General features: G+C 39.3%; 1 protein-coding gene across 4 annotated transcripts in view; it reads left to right on the top strand.

The window, feature by feature from the left end:
- The window catches only part of BLOC1S5 (biogenesis of lysosomal organelles complex 1 subunit 5), a 479,535-nt gene that overhangs the window by 41,702 nt on the left and 418,837 nt on the right, over nucleotides 1-18,996 (top strand). For 2 of the 4 annotated variants that reach the window (XM_064362968.1, XM_064362967.1), the window contains exons 3-4: nucleotides 9,383-9,441; nucleotides 14,547-14,600. In XM_064362968.1, coding sequence (XP_064219038.1) covers nucleotides 9,383-9,441; nucleotides 14,547-14,568 — 81 coding nt within the window. In that variant the 3' untranslated portion in view covers nucleotides 14,569-14,600. The remainder of the gene's footprint in view (nucleotides 1-9,382; nucleotides 9,442-14,546; nucleotides 14,601-18,996) is intronic. The other 2 variants (XM_021672672.2, XM_012440293.3) reach the window with 1 other exon arrangement.

Below are 18,996 nucleotides of genomic sequence, written 5' to 3'. Positions count from 1 at the left end.
TTGACTAATTGTTTTTTTAAGGAGGCTAAAGATGGGGCCCCAACCCTTTTTAGCTTGTATGGTTCTTGCTGAGAAATCGGCTGTTAATCTGATAGGTTTTTCTTTATAGGTTACCTGATGCTTTTGCCTCACTGCTTTTAAGATTCTTTTCTTCATCTTGACTTTAGATAACCTGATGACTGTGTGCCTAGGTGATGATCTTTTTGCAATGAATTTCCCAGCTGTTCTTTGAGCTTCTTGTATTTGGATGTCTGTGTTAGATATAGTGAACTCCAAGTTTCTCTTCAAAGAATCAGTATGTCAGTATGTTCAGCTCTCTTATAATTCTCCATTTTAAACTTCCTTGTGGTTTCAGTAAACAGCCTTTCCACCAGTTCTAATCAGTAGTTCACATCTGTTCCCCTAGTCCCCTGCTCTGTCCTGACTCATCCTGGTTACCTGCTCCAGTCACCTGCCCTGGGCACCTGCTTTGAGCTCACTCACCCCGGTCACCTGCTCTGACCTGTCCCGTAACCATCCTTCCCGCTAAACTACCCACCCCACCACTCTGGCTCATACCCCTGCTTTAAAATAGCCAATTGGAATTAGCTTAGACTGTGCTGTCTAATGCTAGCCAATAGGGGACTACACAGCAGTAGGGGCTACCTGCATCAGGCATAAGAACCCCCTCCCCTCCCTTATCCAGGTGTGTGTTCACCATTGCTCCATCTGTGAGATGCACCCTTCTATAGATAGTAAATTGCCTTGCTGAGGAAATTTATATTTGAATGCTACTTCTTTTGTGGCACCAAAAATTTACATATAACATCTAGATCTCTAGCGAAGCCAGAAGTTTTCCTCGATTATTCCCTCAAATATGTTTTCCAAATGTTTTGATTTCTCTTCTTCTTCAGGAACATCAGTTATTCTTAGGTTTAGTCATTTAACATAATCCCAGACTTCTTGAAGGCATAGTTTTTTTGTTGCTGCTGTTGTTGTTGTTTTTTAATTCTTTTTTGTCTCTATCATATGGGGTTCATTCAAAAGCCTTATCTTTGAGCTCTGAAGTTCTTTCCTCTACTTGTTTGATTCTATTGTTGAGACTCTCTGGTGTATTCTGGATTTCTCGGAGTGTGTTCTTCATTTCCAGAAGTTGTGATTGTTTTTTAATTATTCTACTTATTTCTCTGGAGATTTTTCCATTTCATATCCTGTAACACTTTAAATTTCTTTAAATTGGTATTCACCTTTCTCTGCTGCATGTTTGAGTAGCTTAATAATCAACCTTCTGAATTATTTTTCTGGCAATTGAGAAATCTCTTCTTGGTTTGAATCCATTGCTGGTGAGCTAGTGTGATCTTTTGGAGGTGTTAAGAACTGTGTTTTGTCATATTACCAGAATTTTTTTCTGATTCCTTCTCATTTGGGTAGACTGTGTCAGAGGAAAGATCTGGGGCTCAAGGGCTGCTGTTCAGATTCTTTTGTCCCATGGGTTACTCCCTTGATGTGGTGCTCTCCCCTTCCCCTAGGGATGGGGCTTCCTGAAAGCCAGACTTCAGTGATTATTTCTCTTCTAGGTCTAGCCATCCAGTGGTGCTACTGGGCTCTGGGCTGATATTGGGGAATGAATGTCTGCAAAGAGTCCTGTGATGTGGTCTGTCTCAGGTCTCTCAGCCATGAATACCAGTACCTGTTCCGCTGTAGGTAGCAGGGAGTGAGTTGGACTCTGTGTGGGACCGTGGTTATTGTTTTGTTTAGTGCACTCGTTTTCTCGTATGCTGGTTGTGCTGGCAGTAAAAGTTGTCACATGGACAGACTCAGGACCTCTGGTTAGCCAGGATGTTACTGGTGGTGGAAGTAGCTCTTATTTTCTCCTTTTTGGAGGCAGGGTTGTTCTTTTATAAGTTGCTGTAGTTTGTGTTGGTTAGCCTTCAGCCGGGAGGTGGCACTTTCAAGAGAGCATCAGCTTTGCTAGTATGAGGAGGATACCTAGGGTTGCCTGGATAAGTACTTGGGTTTCTCAGGTCGGGGGCAGGACCATAGAGCTCCCAAGGGATTATGTCTTTTGCCTTTGGCTACCAGGACAGGTAGAGAAAGACCATTGGGTGGGGCAGGTTAGGCTATCAGAGCTCAGACTCCTTGGACGGAACTTGTTGCAGCCTCTGTGGGGAATGAGGGTGTGTTTCCCTGGCCCATGTGTAACAACCTACCCTGGGCTAGTATAACTGACTCCATTTTAGCTGTAAACTCCAACCTGGCTTCCCCCTCCTTACTGCAGCCCCTTTGGGTGCAAAACTGGATCACACTGCACTTAGAAGCATTGAAGCATACTGTTCTTAACACTTGTAACCATTGTACCGCATCCTGCTTGGCGTACCTCCCCACTGCTATTGTAAGAAAAAAGTTTCTCTTTGATCATTGTGTAAGAGCCTCCTGATTGCCCCCTTCTTGGTAATTGTATGGAAACCACCTGTGCCCACAGCTCCTTCCTCTAACCTGCTTTTCTGCTTCTGTAAAATTCCTCTTCAGCTAGGTACTCCCCTCCCCTACCTAAATCAAGGTATAAAAGATAATCAGGCCCCTTCCTTGAAGCTGAGAGAATTTTGAGCATTAGCCATCTCTCGGTCACTGGCTAATTAATAAAGGACTCTTAATTTGGAACTCTGAGCGTGGCGCGTTCCTTCTAACTTGCTCGGTTACAACACATGGAGTTACATTTCCAAGGAGATTGTGGCTGCCTCTGCTGCATCATACAAGTTTCCAGGGAAGATGGGGAAGGCTGGCAGTGACAGGCCTCACCCAGCTCCCACATAGCCAGAAAGGCTAGTCTCACTCTCGCAGTGCTCCCCTGACAGCATCAAGTTTATATCCAGGCAGCTGGTGAGCACGGCTGGGAACTTGCCCCAGGCTGTGAGCGTCCTTGCTGAGAAAGCAAGCAGGGCTTTCAGGCTTCACCTCTCCCACCGTTCTGTGTTTGCATCTGCACTTCCCATTCACTACCCACCCCCAGAAAATTCCGCCCTGGAAAATTCATGCTCAGTCAAAATTATTTTGAAATTCAACCAGAAGTTTCCTTCTCCCTGTGTTTTTTTCCCAATTCCACTGGCAGCCCTCTGCAAGGACTCCTGTGAGATAAAGTCAGAAATGGCTTCCCTGGCAGCCAGGAGTGCCTACAGGGCTCTTCCCCACTGCTGCTTTTACTGTTCTCGTTTGCTGGGCTTCCTAAACTCATTTCACTTCTAGGTAAGGTTAAACCCTTCTCCCGTGATCTGGATTTTCGGGTTCTTCAGTGAGGATGTGTGTTCGTAGGTGAACTTACCCCCCCTCAGACTTTGGACACTTAGAGTTTATCGGCTCTCACAGAGTCTGTGGTAGCACGCTGCTTCTTTCAAAGGGTTTGTGAATTCTTTCGGTTTTCCTGGTATGTTCTTACAGTAGTTATTGGAACAAAAGTTCATGATATGAGGAGTCTCCACACGCTGTTCTGTCCGTCTGAGTGGGAGCTGCAAGTTATTCCTGCCTCCTATCTGCCATTGTCCTCTATTCCTCCACTCTGTGCCTTAAATTTTAATTGGAGAAATGCATCCATTTACATTCAGTGTTATTATTGATAGTAAGGACTTAATGCTGTAATTTTCTTCCTTGTTTTTTGGTTGTTTTGTAACTCGTCTTTTCCTTTCTTACTGCCTTCTTTCGTGGATAAGTGATTTTCTTCAGCAGTATGTTTTGATTCATTGCTAAGTAAATCTGTTATAGGTTTTTGCATTGTGGTTACCATGGGGCTTACAGAAAACATAACAGGTTATTTTAAAGAGGTGACAACTTACCTTAGATCACAAAAGAATAGGAACAAACAAAAAAATGAAAAAGAAAACTCTACGCTTTAACTCCATCCCCCTCACATTTTGACTTTATATTATTGTCTCAATTTACTTATTAATATTTTTATGTTGAACGTCTTGTAACAGGTTGCTGCAGCTGTTATTGTTTTTGATAAATTTGTCTTTGGGCTTCATAATAGTGATGAGCGGAGGGCACGCCACAGTTACAGTAGTGGAGTATCCTGGATTTGTCCATGTACTTAATTTTACCAGTGGGTTTTTTATATTCAAATCTTCATTTTTAACAGCGGGTTTTTTTTTTGTTTGTTTGGTTGTTGTTGTTGTTGTTGTTGTTTCATTTAGATTGAAGAATTCCCTTTAGCATTTCTTTTAAGGTGAGTCTCGTGGTGGTGAATTCTCTCAGCTTTTGTTTGTCTTGAAAGACCTTTTTCTTTCCATATTTGAAGGATAGCTTTGCTAGATACAGTATTCTTGGATGGCAGGGGTTCTTTTGTTGTTGTTTTTTTGTTTGTTTTTTCTTTCAGCACTTTGAAAATGTTGTCCCACTCCCTGCTGGCCTGTATGGTTTTTGTTGAGAAGTCTATTGCCACACTGATTGAAGCTCCTTTATATGCATTTTGCTTCTTTTCTCTTGCTGTTTTAGTATCTGCTGTTTGTCCTTGATTTAAGAGTCTGAGTATTCTAATGCCTTGGGGTGTTTGTTATTCCCTGACTTTCCTGTACTTGGAGATTTATGTCTTTCTCAAGTTCTAGAAAGTTTTCTGTTATTATTATTATTATTTTTGAATAAACATTCTATGCCTCACTCTTGCTCTGCTCACTCTTGAACACCAGTCATTCTTAGATTTGGTCTTTTGAGGTAATTTTCTATATCATGTAGGTGGTCTTCATTCCTTTTTATTTTTTCTCTTTTTTTATTTCCTCTGTGACTGTAGTTTCAAATGGCCTTTTGTTGAGCTCACTGACTCTCCTCTACTTGATTCATTCTGCTGTTGGGAGTCCAGCAAATGTGTTTCTTAGTTCCAAGATTTCTGTTTGATTTTTTAAAATTATTTTAATGTGTTTAGGTGTGGTGGCTCATGCCTGTAATCCCAACACTTTGGGAGGCCAAGTCAGATGGATTACAAGATCAGGAGTTCGAGACCAGCCTGACCAACATGGTGAAACTCCATCTCTACTAAAAATACAAAAATTAGCTGGGTGTGTTGGGCACCTGTAATCCCAGCTACTCAGGAGGCTGAGGCAGGAAAATCACTTGAACCCGAGAGATGGAGGTTGCAGTGAGTCGAGATTGTGCTACTGTGCTCCAGTCTTGACAGAGTGAGACTCTGTCTCAAAAAAAAAAAAAAATTAATCTCTTTGTTAAATTTCTGAATTACTTTTTTGTGTTATTCTGGAGATTGCAGAGTTTCCTTAAAACTGCTATTTTGCATTGTAGGTCAGAGAGTTAATATATTGCCATCTCACTTTGTCTGTTTAGGGAGGTCCTCGTTCTCTGTTTGCTGCTGTTTCTTGTGGATGTACATCCGTGTCTTTGCATTGAAGCATTGTTTATTTATTCCTATCTCCTCTGTCTTATTTCTGTTTTTATTGGATATATTTGCTTAGAAATTCTTTGTATTTTACCTGCAGATTTCTTTTTTTCTTTCAGTAGGTCACTGCTTCTTTTCAGCACTAGACTGTGCCTTAAACCCAAGTCTGCCTTAGTTCTAGTAAACAATTGAATGCCACTCACGTTGAATGGGGGAGGTCCCCAAAGGGATATCCTCTTAGTGTGGGAAGGCTGGCTAGGCAGCCTCCATGCCCAGGGGACCTGTGGAACGAACCTCCTGCAGTGTGGTGCTGCTGAGCAGCCACTTTGATTTGGTGTCTCCTTTGGCTGACTTACAGAGCAGAGTTTCTAGGGCTGCAGATGAAAGTGGCACCTCTCTCCTTTTTCTCTGGCTGTCTCGAGGATATGTCTGCCCTCAGGTATCATAGTGTTTTCCATGGGTTAAGGCAGGGACAGTTCTCCTCCCAGGGAGCCCAAAATGATGGGGAAGCTGGTCGTCCACCATGATCCCACTTTTTGCGTAGAAACCATGAGTCAGGGAAATTTCCCATGTGCTTGGTGCCAAGGCAGGTTGGGGAAGGAATGATACAGAGATGGAAGTCCATTTCTGTTCCTGTCTCCTCAGAGTTTTCTCATTTCTCTGTGGCCCTGAGAACTGTCTCATCCTCATGTTTGAGTTCTGGGGTATTGCTGGTGCTGTATAATTGATTTTGGTTTTCTGTGGTGGAGAGTGAAGCTAGCTCGCTTCTATATCCGCATTTTGGAACTGGAAGTCCTGAAATTATTTTCTCATGTATGTATTTGAGGCTTATTTACAGATACCATGATAGAGTGAATTTGTTTCTCTTTTATGTGACGAAAATAGGACATTGTTAACTGTGGTACATGACACAAATCTACTTGAATAATCTTTTGGTTGAGAGAAAAGCAATTGATAAATTCTTGACTTTTTTTTTTAAGTCAATGTAGTCTCCTAAAACACGGAGACAATAGGGGAAATGGCTTCGTACTGTTATAGCCAGTAAGTAATGCAGATGTGATAGGAAGATTCAGAGAAATGAGCCTTCTTGGTGTCACTAATTGTTCAGAAAGGGAATGTTTGGTGCAATCTGGTGACTTTCTTCGATTTTAGAAAAGCAAATTTCATAAATTCAGAAAGTAAACCTTTTCTGTTGTGTACCTAAAGAGTTAAAAATGAATTGCTTCAAAAGTACTGTAATTTCTAAAAGTGGATATTCTGTCTAAACCTAACAATCCTGATGAGGAGCAAAAGTGCACCTTTGTCAGATGCGTTCTGGTTACAATTTTAAAGGACGTAACAAATGACAAAATAAGAGGCAGAGGCCTGTAATTCTTCTTTTAGGTTAGTCTCAGAATCTTCTGAAAGTGATGAAGCTCTTAACTGCCAAATGGATTTTAAGTTATGTTCACAGAGCCAGTGGTGGAAAAAAAACAACCCAGGAAATGATAGAAGCACTGCTTGGGAAAGATGATGTAATATTAATATGCCACAGAAAGAAGGCAGATCTAATCAACTCCTGTTTTGTTTTAATATTTTCTTTTAGAACAAAACAATGATTGGGAACCTAATTTTCAGTACTTAAATATTATCTTTGATATAGCTAAAATTAATGGTTACTGGTAAAAACACAACTTTTTGAACACAAAATCCTTCTCTTTTGCCATATTCCCAGAGGGAGAGGCCTAATGTTTATCTTACAGAGAATCCACAGTCCCTGGCCTATTGTGGAACTTGTGACCTAGTTGGGGCCGGATTGGGGTGGGGTAGGAAGACATAATTGTAAAACAATTAGACAAACCTCCAATTTCAGCAAATGCAAGATATTAATAAATGGTAGGATACACACACGCCTGATAAGGGAATTTCAAATAGGGAAAATCCTCAGAGGGAAGGGACCAGTCAGGAGGGCTTTATGAAGACAGTAAACCTTGAACTGGACTTTTGAAACAAAACAGTTTAATCAGTGGAAAGAAATAAGGAAAAGATTTTCTTTAGTGACAGTACAATAAATAGAATATTGGTAACAGTGAACATTTCTTTGCTGCTTATTTTATATATATATATATATATATATATATATATATTTTTTTTTTTTTTTTTTTTTTTTTTTTTTTTTGAGATGGAGTCTCGCTCTGTCGCCCAGGCTGGAATGTAGTAGCGCTGTCTCCACTCAGTGCAGCTTCTGCCTCCCAGGTTCAAGCAATTTTCTGGCCTTAGCCTCCCAAGTAGCTGGGATTACAGGTATGTGCCACCATGCCCAGTTAATTTCTGCATTTTTAGTAGAGACAGCATTTTACCATGTTGGCCAGGCTGGTCTCGAACTTCTGACCTCTGGTGATCCACCCCCCTTGGCCTCCCAAAGTGCTGGGATTATAGGAGTGAGCCACTGCACCCGGCCTGACTGCTTATTTTATGTAAAGAACTTCTCTAAGTGGTTATCATTATTAATATTGAAACTATTTACTTTTAAGCATAGTATGTACTGTGTTCTTATTTAAATTTTGTGTCACTTCTGAAACCCTGTTATTACTTGTTATGTTCGTTTTACAGATGAGTAACTAGGGTGCTGAGAGATAGGAGCACCACCAAGAACAGTGCCTGGCAGAAAGCAAATGCTCAGTAAACACTTAACAAATGAATAAATGAGCAAGCAAACATGCCCAAGATCATTCACACAACTGAGTACTTGAGCCTAAATTTCACTGACTAAGGCTTACTCTTAGCCTGCACACTACATGTCTTTATTTGGATGAAGTAAGTGAGAACATTTATGAACAGAAAAAAAAATGCATCTGGCAGATGAAAAGGTTTAAATAACTGAAGAATTACAACTGCTTTCGTTGATTAAATAATTAAAGAGGCAGTGGAGTGTTGATGGTAAGAGCCAGGTTTTTAGAGCCAGAAAGATCTGATTTGAAATCCTGTTTCCTATATTTATTAGTTTTGTAACCACCTTGATTGACAGCTTCACCTTTCTGTACCTCAGTTTTGTCATCTGTAAAATGGAATAGTGATCATTTCCTAATAGGAAAGTGAGATTAAGAAGGATAATACAGGCTGGGCGCAGTGGCTCATGTCTGTAATCCCAGCACATCGGGAGGCCGAAGCAGGCGGATCATGAGGTCAGGAGTTTGAGACCAGCCTGGCCAACGTTGTAAAACCCCGTCTCTACTAAAAATACAAAAAATTAGCTGGACATGGTGGCAGGCGCCTGTGATCCCACCTACTTGGGAGGCTGAGGCAGTAGACTTGCTTGAACCCGGGAGGTGGAGGTTGAAGTGAGCCAAAACCACGCCACTGTACAACAGCCTGGGCAACAGAGCGAGACTGAGTCTCAGAACAAAAATAAATAAAAAAGAGGGATAATACATAGGTCTTAGCACTTAGTAAATACTCAATAAATAATTACAATAATTGTTACTAGCAGTTTAGTTCTTAAGAAAGAGAAATTACTTAATGGAGATGGTCCAGAGGAAGTTGAATCTTGCAGTGGCAGCCAGGATAAATTAGAAGAGAAGAGAGCCCAGGCAAGAATAGAGGAAAGTTGCTAAACTAATGTAGTTATCAGGTCCTGCCTCTGACAGAGTAGGAGTATGAATGAGAAAAAGGTGGACGGTGGGGACAGGCAGACAATGTAACGTCATAATCAGAATGCTGTGATAAATTTATCAGGCATTTTATATCCTTTTGGAGAATTCTGAGGTGGTTGTAGACAGTTTGCCATTGGAGTTAGTATTTAAATGCCCTTCAGCTTGTAGCTCAAAGCTCCAGAATTACGGTTATACTAATTATGACATCCTGAATGTACTGGTAAAACTTAATTTTCCCCTCTGGCCATCCCACTACCATAAAAATAATATCAGTTTTCTGCATAGTTTTTTTGAGATCTAAAACAATCCGCATACTCTCCACACACAGTCCTCCCTCAGGTATGTGTTTTCTTGAACACAGTCTGCTGACTGAAAACCTATGTCTTTTTTATTTCAGTGCAGGCAGCTAATGAGTCAGTCTACAGACTCCAGCAGAGGGAACAGGAACGAAAAAAGGTAAAAGATCATTTAGATAATGGGGCATATAAGTTTTGGGTGTCTGTTATCATTATTAGCAATTGCCTTTGATCAGAAAATTATCTGAATGCAATGATTTTTACATATTTTAAAAGGGCTAATTCATTGAAGTTGTGTTGAGGAGGTGAGATCACGTGGTCCTATCATTCAATATTTTTATAATTGAAATTGCAGGACTTTCTTTCTTCCTTTTCAACATTTCCATCTTTTTCCTGAAAGTGGTATTTGTCTTCTGGAAGAGAGAGAAAATAAGACTTTTACATGTAACAATAAATATCCACCAGATTGGAGATATAAATCTTTCCTTTGAGCTGAAGTCTTGAGTATATTATGTATATTTCTTCTAGAAAAGGAACATTCATGTCTGTGGATAGGTTATTTAATGAATAGCCATAGGAGTATTTGAATTATTTACTGGGCAGTGCTTTGCTTATTTGAATTATACGTTAACTAAATTCAGATGTGGAAAAATAGCACAAGATTTTAAGTTCCTGTGATAATTTGGTATTTTTCACTTGCAGTTATCATAAAGTGTTTTTGTAACTTATTTATTGCTCTAAACTAATAAAGATACATCTCACACTTATTAAGAAACATTGAAAATACTAAGTCACTCTGAAAATAATGCCTTTCTGCATATGTGTGTATCAACAAATGTTACTGTCTCCATTTATCTGGAATGTGTTTTGGTTAATCCACAATAGTAGTTCAGATCTGTCACTGTATAAAAATATAATGGAATGAACCTTCTCAGAATTTCAGTTTCTTTACCCTCTGCTTCAGTCTAAATGTTGATATAAAGTTTGAAAACTCAACAATTTGATAATTTACACTTTATTGAAAGTACTTGACATTTAAGACAGGTAGGAAGGCTGCCCAAGGATAGTGGGACCCAGTAGGCCAGTCCGGAAGCAGGACCATGGCCGAGCTCCTGGATGAAGTGTCAAGGCAGAGCTGTGGTCAGGGAAGTTTGTGTCAGGATGGGAGTGCTTGCACAGCGTGCAGAAAGTATGTAAAGGCAGGCAGGGCTGGGCACGTAAGTGGACAGTGTCAGACTGGACCGCAGTTATATTTTTAATTCCTCTACTTTGCTAGGTGCCACTTGGGATGACTGATTTTGTCAATTTTAAGACAATTCCTACAGTTAAGGAGCTAAAAGTCTTGGAGTCCCAGACCACTCATGCTATTATAATAGAGGATAAAGTATGAACTGTCATCATTACTTTTTGAGATCTTGGCAAAGGAGTAATTTATTAGGAAAATGATGACATTTAAGCCTGACCTTGATTGGTAAGAATTCAGTGGCTGGAAGATGAGAAGAGAGATATTCTAGGGCAAGGAATACATTGTAAGCAAAGGCAAAAGATGTGAGAAGTCAGTGTTGTCTCATGGAACTGGTATGTAGACTGTCTAAATGGATGTTTCTAGAAATTATCGTGGAGGATCTTAAATGCTGTATTAAACAATTTGCTTTGGGAGCACCCGAAACATTCTGTTTTTGAGAAGCCAAATAATGATCTGATAGAACACTGGCTGTACATTTCAACACATGCAATTCTCTTGGCTCTCAGAATAAAAATGAAGACATATTGCATGCTGCGTGTTCCCTCTCTGACATGTTGCTGTGTGATTTAAGCAGATTCAAGTGGGTGTGCAGCCAAACATTAGTTGGTCTGTCTTTCTAAGACATTATCAAAGCAGTTATATTTCTGAAAAATGGCAATTTTTGTCATTTTTGAGCAGGAACTTACATTATAATTTGAACAATTTCTCTTGTTACTTTGAATTATTTCTATATGTGATGTATTAGCTCTCTGTCTAGTAGGAAGATGACCAGATTGGATAAGAAATACCTAGCTTCTTTTATTTCTGGTGTTGGTTCCCTTTATCAACTAGCTGTAAGCCCTGAGCTTCTAGCTCCTCATCTGCAAAATAATTATCTATTCTACTTATCTGATAGATTGGTGGGTAAATTGCATTATAAAAATTATTTGAAATTACTTTGCGAATTGTGTATCACTATCGAAACGTAAGGCAGCATATTTTCCTGCCAGCTCACTCTTTAAGACACAGGCGGTCACTGTGTGGGTAAGAGCCCTACTATATGTTAGAGTCTGTGAAGCACTTCAGAAGCCTTCCCATTCATGATTTTGCAAATTAAAAAGTGCTGTCTGTCCATGGTTTAAAAAACAGTGACCACAAGAAATAAGAATATTTTAATATGAAGTACATTTTTTTTTTTTTAAACTGAGTCTCACTCCATCGCCCAGGCTAAAGGGTGGTAGTGTGATCTCGGCTTACTGCAGCCTCCACCTTCCAGGTTCAAGCTATTCTCCTGCCTTAGCTTCCCAAGTAGTTGGGACTACAAGCATGCACCACCATGCCCAGCTAATTTTTGTATTTTTAGTAGAGATGGGGTTGGCCAGGCTGGTCCCGAACTCCTAACGTTAGTTGATCCACCAGGCTCGGCCTCCCAAAGTGCTGGGATTACAAGCGTGAGCCACCACACCCGACCTGAAGTACACTTCTTACAGATACTATGTCTGAGACTATTATTAAAATAATTTTCGTAGAATACATACTATAAATTAGTATTTTAGCATATACTGTTTCACCAGAAGTTGGTAAGTCTATGAGACTTAGTTTATAAGCAGACTTAGATTTGTTACCTTGATTTTCTTTTCTGAAGATAATAAAATTAACCAACTTAAAGTTATAAATAGATGTACTTCTCTGCTCAGAGAAAAGTAAAAATTCTTTACATTCTTATTGGAGCAATAAATTGTTAGTCTTGTCTTTATTTCTTTTGTCTTTTTCTTTTACGTTTTTGTTTTACTGCCATATGTAGCTTTTTCTGAAACTTTGGCATGGTAGAGGTTTCAAACTCCACACATACGCGCACATGCACACACGTGTGTTATAAAGGTAAGGTTTAATTTCTCATCTAGCCAATGTAAACAAAGAAAAGACATGACTGCTGCATTTTACAACCTAGTGTTAATTTTATATGTTTGAAAGATTCTCAGAACAAACCAAGATGGGAGTAGTAATGAGATAAAATAGACTACTGCCATTAATCAATAATAATTTTTTTTTTTTTTGAGATGGAGTTTCACTCTGTCGCCCAGGCTGGAGTGCAGTGGCGCGATCTCAGCTCACTGCAACCTCTGCCTCCTAGCTTCAAGTGATTCTCCTGCTTCAGCTTCCTGAGTCACTAGGATTACAGGCACCCGCCACCACGCCCAGCTAATTTTTGTACTTTTAGTAGAGATGGGGTTTTACCATGTTGATCAGGCTGGTCTCAAACTCATTAGTTGTTTTATGTCAAGACAATTTGTGGAATTATGTAGGAAGTAAATTGATAAACGTCATTCATGCAAATCACATTTCCCACAATTGATATCTAAAAGTACATTCAGAAGAACAATAAATGCACATTCCCTAGTTATTTCACATGTCTTAAAAACTACCACTAATACAAAGTTGCGTTTTGGGCACTAGCATTAAGAATAGTGAAATGAAAATTATTTTTGGCTTATAAAATTCACTGGCTCTTAAAATTATGCCACCAGTGGCAATGAGATGGTTAATAATACCTGTCAATAATTTAAATTTAGGTTCATGCACAGGTGTCAAACTTTTGAAGCCCTGTTCAACCAGATTAGAAGTACATGTGAATGCTTTTGATTCTTCTCATCCCCAAATATTTATTAGGTACAGTTATCCTCCTTTATGATTATTTTCGTGACAGCAAGAGCACATGGCTTATACATCGTTCTTAATAGAGTTTAAAAACAGAGTAACGTATCAGTACATATTCTATATAAAATCATTTTTTGTAGTTGTTATACTGACACCCTTACCAAAGGAAATAGTTTTTCCATGTCTCTGTAAGGCATATGTAAAATTAATGGCATGCATATTCCTGACAGATGCTCTAAAAGGCCTTTTAGACCTCAGGTGGATTATTGAGAATTTTCCCTTAGACCAAGGTTTCTCAACCTCAGCACTGTTGACACTGTGGGCCTAATAATTCCTTATTGTGGGTGCTGTCCGGTGCATTGTGGGATGTTGAGCAGCATTCTTGGCCTCTACCTACTAGATGCCAGTAGCACCTCCCCACGACCTGTGTTATAATAACCAACAATCTCCTGGGCGTGAGGGTGTAAAATGCCTTCCCCACACCCATTGAAAATCACTGACTTAGACGAATCTGTGCAGAAGTGTGTTTTTATTTTGTAATCCAGAGTTCTTTTATAGACATGGTTCTAGACGCCTGTCTTCAGGATTAGTTTCTATTTTACATTATCGTTAATTGGTGGGGGGCAGTGAGTGTGTGCCTGCATCCTGCCAGTTTATTACTTCTCTCTGTTGTAACTTAATGTATACATTTTACTAAGTAGAAAGAGATAACACTGTTACAGTTAATTACTTTTGGTATGTAGTTATAGGCCATTAATAAACTTTCTCTTTATTTTAAAGTCAGCATTTTCTAAGTTTATCTTGAAGAGTACACTTGATTTCATTTAAGAAGAATCCCCTGAAACTTGATTTAAATTTTTTTATTGTGGCAAAATTCATATAACATAAAATTTACCTTCATAATCACTGTAAAATGTACATTTCAGTGGCACTATCTGTATTCACATTGTTGTTCAACCATCACCACCATCCATCCACAGAACTTTTTTTAAAATTGATTTATTATTATTATTTTGAGGTGGAGTTTCGCTCTTGTTGCCCAGCCTGGAGTGCAGTGATGTGATCTCGGCTTACTGTAACCATCACCTCCCGGGCTCAAGCAATTCTCCTGCCTCAGCCTAGTGAGTAGCTGCGATTACAGGCACCTGCCACCACGCCTGGCTAATTTTTGTATTTTTAGTAGAGACAGGGTTTCACCATGTTGACGAGGCTGGTCACAAACTCCTGACCTCAGGGGATCCACCCACCTTAGCCTCCCAAAGTGCTGGGATTACAGGCATGAGCTACCACTCACAGCCCACAGAACTCTTTCATGTTGCAAAACTGAAACTCCTGTACCCAGTAAACAATAACTCCTCATTCCCCTTTCTCTCCACCCCTAGAAACCACCATTCTACTTTCTAGCTCTAAGAATTTGACTGCTCTAGGTTCATCATGTAAGTAGAATCGTACAGCGTTTGTCTTTTTTGTGACTGGTTTATTTCTTTAGTGTAATGTCGTTGAGATTTGTCCATGCTGTGGCGTGTGTCAGAATTTCTTCTTTCTTTCTTTTTTTTTTTGAGGCTGAGTAATATTTTATTGTATGTTTAGACCACATTCTCTTTATCCGTTCATCTGTTTATGGACACTTAGGTTCTCCCACCTTTGGCTATTATGCATACATTGCTGTAAACGTGGGTGTACAAATAGCTGCTCAGGTTCCTACTTTTAATTTTTTTGGATATATGCCCAATAGTGGAATTGCTGCTTTATTTGGTAATTCTATGTAAAAGCCAAGGTTTTTATCTTCTTTAAGCATAGTGCTCTTATAACTTTAACTACTTTTTTTTGCTGTTTTTTAAAATTTCTTTATTTTTGGGGGGCAGTTTTCAAGTCATTTATTCAGAATTTTATGTTTCTTGAATCAGTAACTACTACACAAAATAATGTAAAAATGGCTACCATTTTCTCTTCCCTGTTCCCCTACCTGGGGACAATCCCCTGGGCCACCTGAGGAGTTTTAGTGGCTCTCCCTCCAGACTTATTACAGCAAATGAAGTTGAGTGATATATTCCCTTTAATGATTTTTAAAGAAACTCAGCTGGGGTGAGGAGAGCCTCTGGAATCTGGAGGTAACTAGCTTAGGGAAATGAATCAGTGTTTTGGAGGGGAAGAAACAGCCCTTAGGGCAGGAGCCTACCCCAAAGAAAAGGGTGTCTGACATGTTCACAGTTAACTTCTTTTGCTTCAGAAAATGGTATTTGTTCAGGGAAAAAAGTGACAAGATGTCCACGCCATCCCCCCTACCCCTGCTGCTCCTCTGCCCCTAACTGGGGCCAGGTAGCTGGACAGCCTCTCGGATGAGGTCAGCAACATTGAGGCATCTCCTTAATGGAGATGTTTTAGGTCTCCATGTCTCCAAGAGTCTTCTTGTCTTCTGTCACCATGAACTTTGATTAATTTGGATGGAAATCTTTAAAAATATATTCTGTATTGTTAATGTTTTTTAAAAATTTGTTAAATGTTACAGAATAATTTTGTAGGAATCAAGCATTATTGAAAATAGCAGATTTTATATTGTGAATATGGTGATGTCATCAGGGAATAAGAGAGAGAAATACTGAGCTAGGTTTCTGTACCACCTGCCCTGAGATACCGTGTGTTTTAAGTTTTTGTGTCTGCTTCCTCTTTTGCTATACGGCCGATGCCTGTTATTCTTTTCTCATGTATCAGCTATAGGGTGTTGTCTTAGAAACCAGTTAACTAAGCTGGTTAGAATTGTATGTAACGTAAATCAAATAGGTTCAGAATCAGCAGAGCTTTTCATGAACCCTGCAATATTTGTACATGGACTTTGTAGTATCTTCTTCTTTTAGATGACTTAAAGGTCTTACCACATTCTCTACTGAGTTTCAGATAAATGTTATTTCCAGGTAGCTGGGTTTTATTTGTATGTAAAGACTGCAGTATTGTCAATACATGAATGTATAGGCAACCCCCACTGCCTCCACCCCTGCCATTTTTTCTTTACTAGTTGTTGTAAAGAATGTAAGAATGCCCTGCAATCACTATTAAAAGTGGGAAACTAGGAAAAGGTAACATGGATTGATTGTAAGAACTTCTTGATAAGGAAGCAAGACTAGATTTTCATTTGGATTTGGAAGTTGTCACCTTTTATCTTATTTTCACTTGGCCTATGAGGCCAATAAGCAATATTCCTGATGTGAAAAAGCACTTGAATATGTTTATCTTTAATCATAATATTCTGAAACTACACCATAGAAATGCTGATCTTTGGCAATATCTTATTCACTAAGATATTGCAGTATCTTAAAGACTGTTCTTGTAACCAAATGGTTAATAATAGTTACATCAAGGATTAAATTGAATATAGAAATGGAAGGGAAAGTCTGTTGCCCTTGATTTGTCTGTATTGTTTGAATTACTACAATAATCTGTTGCCAAAAGTAAATTACTAAAATTAAAGAACAAAAGCTGAAATCGCAGGAGGATAAATGTAGAGAGATCTGCCTTCTAGATGCTTCGCTTGTGATTTGTGTAGTATTTACCTTTGATTAAGCTCCTTAGCCACTGAGCTAGGAACTTGACATGCTCTACCTCTAATCTTCAGAAATATTGTTTGTGGATGCGAAGAATTTATTTTCCTCATTTTAAAGAAACTTTAACTTGCTCAGCATCATGCAACTAGTGACAGGTAAACCAGAACCTGAAGAGAGGTTTATGTGCCTGCCAAGGCTGCCTTTTTCTTCATTGGGCTGAGCTGGATAAAATACGTTCTGGTTGGCAAGAGGAACACGGCTGTCGCCTTGTGGTCCATATCACAAGGTCAGCTGAGCCAATGATGACTTTTCATTTACAAAGAAATGAACAATTAAATAACATCTGAATATGCATGTTTAATATTATTTGTATTTATTAAAATAAATTTCATTTTGATGAAGTTTATCTGCATTTTTTCTTTTTCTAGTCTGACTGTGGCTTTTCTCTTAGATTGTAACAGTTTTTGCAAAAGTTCCATCAGAAAAGTTTAATAAACTCTTCATGCATCTTTTGGAGAGTTATAATCTATAAAACTGAAAAGTTAAGAAGTAATGCATTGGGTTTGTTTAACCTGTTTAACGAATTTATTGGATGAGTAAACCCCTCCCTAACCCCCTCTCCCCACCACTGTAATATCTGTTCAGATCCCAAGGGTCTGTGGACATATTTTAGAGGAATGTTTGACTGTTCCTTTACAGTCAAACATTTTAGTGGAATGTTTGACCAAGACTTTTCAATTGGAAAGAAGTTGACATGGGTCTGAGATTGGAAAGTCTTGGTGCTGAGGAGCTTCAGGTCAGCCTAGGAAAAAGGCTCTCACAAGAGCGTTTGTCTTGTGAAAGAGACTTTTAGCAAGCTATGTAAAACTTCCTCTGGAAACATCTGATTTGCACTCTGTGATAGAAAAGCCGTAGGTTTGGGTGTCAGAAAGACCTAGATTTGAATCTACAAGCAAGCTATTAGATGAATGACCACGGAGGATAAAAGTGTCCTTAAGCCTTAATTTCTTTGTAAAATGAGAATAATGTAATCTTAAAGGAGAGGTTTTTAGAAGTAGCTATGCAAAACAGCTAGCAGAAATTTGCATTTCATGGGTACTTGGAGCACATTGGCTTATTCAGCCCTTCATCCTGTTTGTTATCCCAACCCAAATGGGAGAGAAAATAGAACAGCAAGAACATGAGAGACAGCTTGAAGATGGTTTCTGTCTTTTTCCTAGTAGCTGTTTTTCTGGTGGATGACATCTGAGTATACTGCATGTCCCTTTTTCATTCAAGTGCTGGAATTAACATCCTAGGATTAGCAATGACTTCAGGTGCTTTGTTGATATTTTGTGTGTGTGTGTGTGTGTGTGTGTGTGTGTGTGTGTGTTTGAGGCAGAGTCTTGCTCTCTCACCGAGGCTGGAATGCAGTGGTGTGGTCTCCACTGCAGCTTACTGCAGTCTCCACCTCCCAGGTTCAAGCGATTCAACCTTGTAGGTTTTTATAGTTTGCATATTCCCGTTTTTGTTTGTTTAATAGAACCTAGTCTGTATCAAAACTTAACTGCTAATGACATATAGAATAGCTGAAATAGGGATATAAAGTTATTTTTTCACACTCTATTTAGCTTTTTGTTGTACATATTCAAAGTTAATAATTGAAATTATACTTTGGAGAGAGGAAGAAAACTAAAGTTATACCTTTTTTATTTATACAGTGTTTTATCTGTATTACTGTGGTGCCAGAAAGAAAAAGGAAAAACCTTTCATCCTTATGTAGCAGTAATAAGGAACATCTCAAGAACTGAGACATTTGACACAGATGTTTGAGATGCTGATTTGCTTCAAGGACTAGAACTGACCCAGAGGAGCCAGCGAGCTAGCTAGCTTGTTTGCCTCCTTCCTTCCTTCCTTCCTTCCTTCCTTCCTTCCTTCCTCCCTCCCTCCCTCCCTTTTTTTTTTCTCACTCTGTCGCCCAGGCTAGAGTGCAGTGGCACCATCTCAGCTCACTGCAACATCCACCTCCTAGGTTCAAGCAATTCTACCCCCTCAGCTTCTCAAGTAGCTGGGATCACAGGTGCACACCACCACACCTGGCTAATTTTTGTATTTATAATAGAGATGGGGTTCCGCCATGTTGGCCAGGCTGGTCTTGAACTCTTGACCTCACCTCAGCCTCCCAAAGTGCTGGGATTACTGGTGTGAGCCACTGTACCCATCCCAGAGGAGATTTCTTGAGTTCTCTTCTAGTGACTAATAATTTCTGATTCTTTTTAATGCACTTAAAAATATTTTATGTAAGACAGACATT

Source organism: Aotus nancymaae, unplaced genomic scaffold (genome assembly GCF_030222135.1).
Source record: "Aotus nancymaae isolate 86718 unplaced genomic scaffold, 86718_ANA_hifiasm-v0.15.2.pri h1tg000051l, whole genome shotgun sequence".
NCBI lineage: Eukaryota > Metazoa > Chordata > Mammalia > Primates > Aotidae > Aotus > Aotus nancymaae.
The sequence above is the reverse complement of the archived record's forward strand: the minus strand, read 5'-3'. Positions and strand labels throughout refer to the sequence as shown.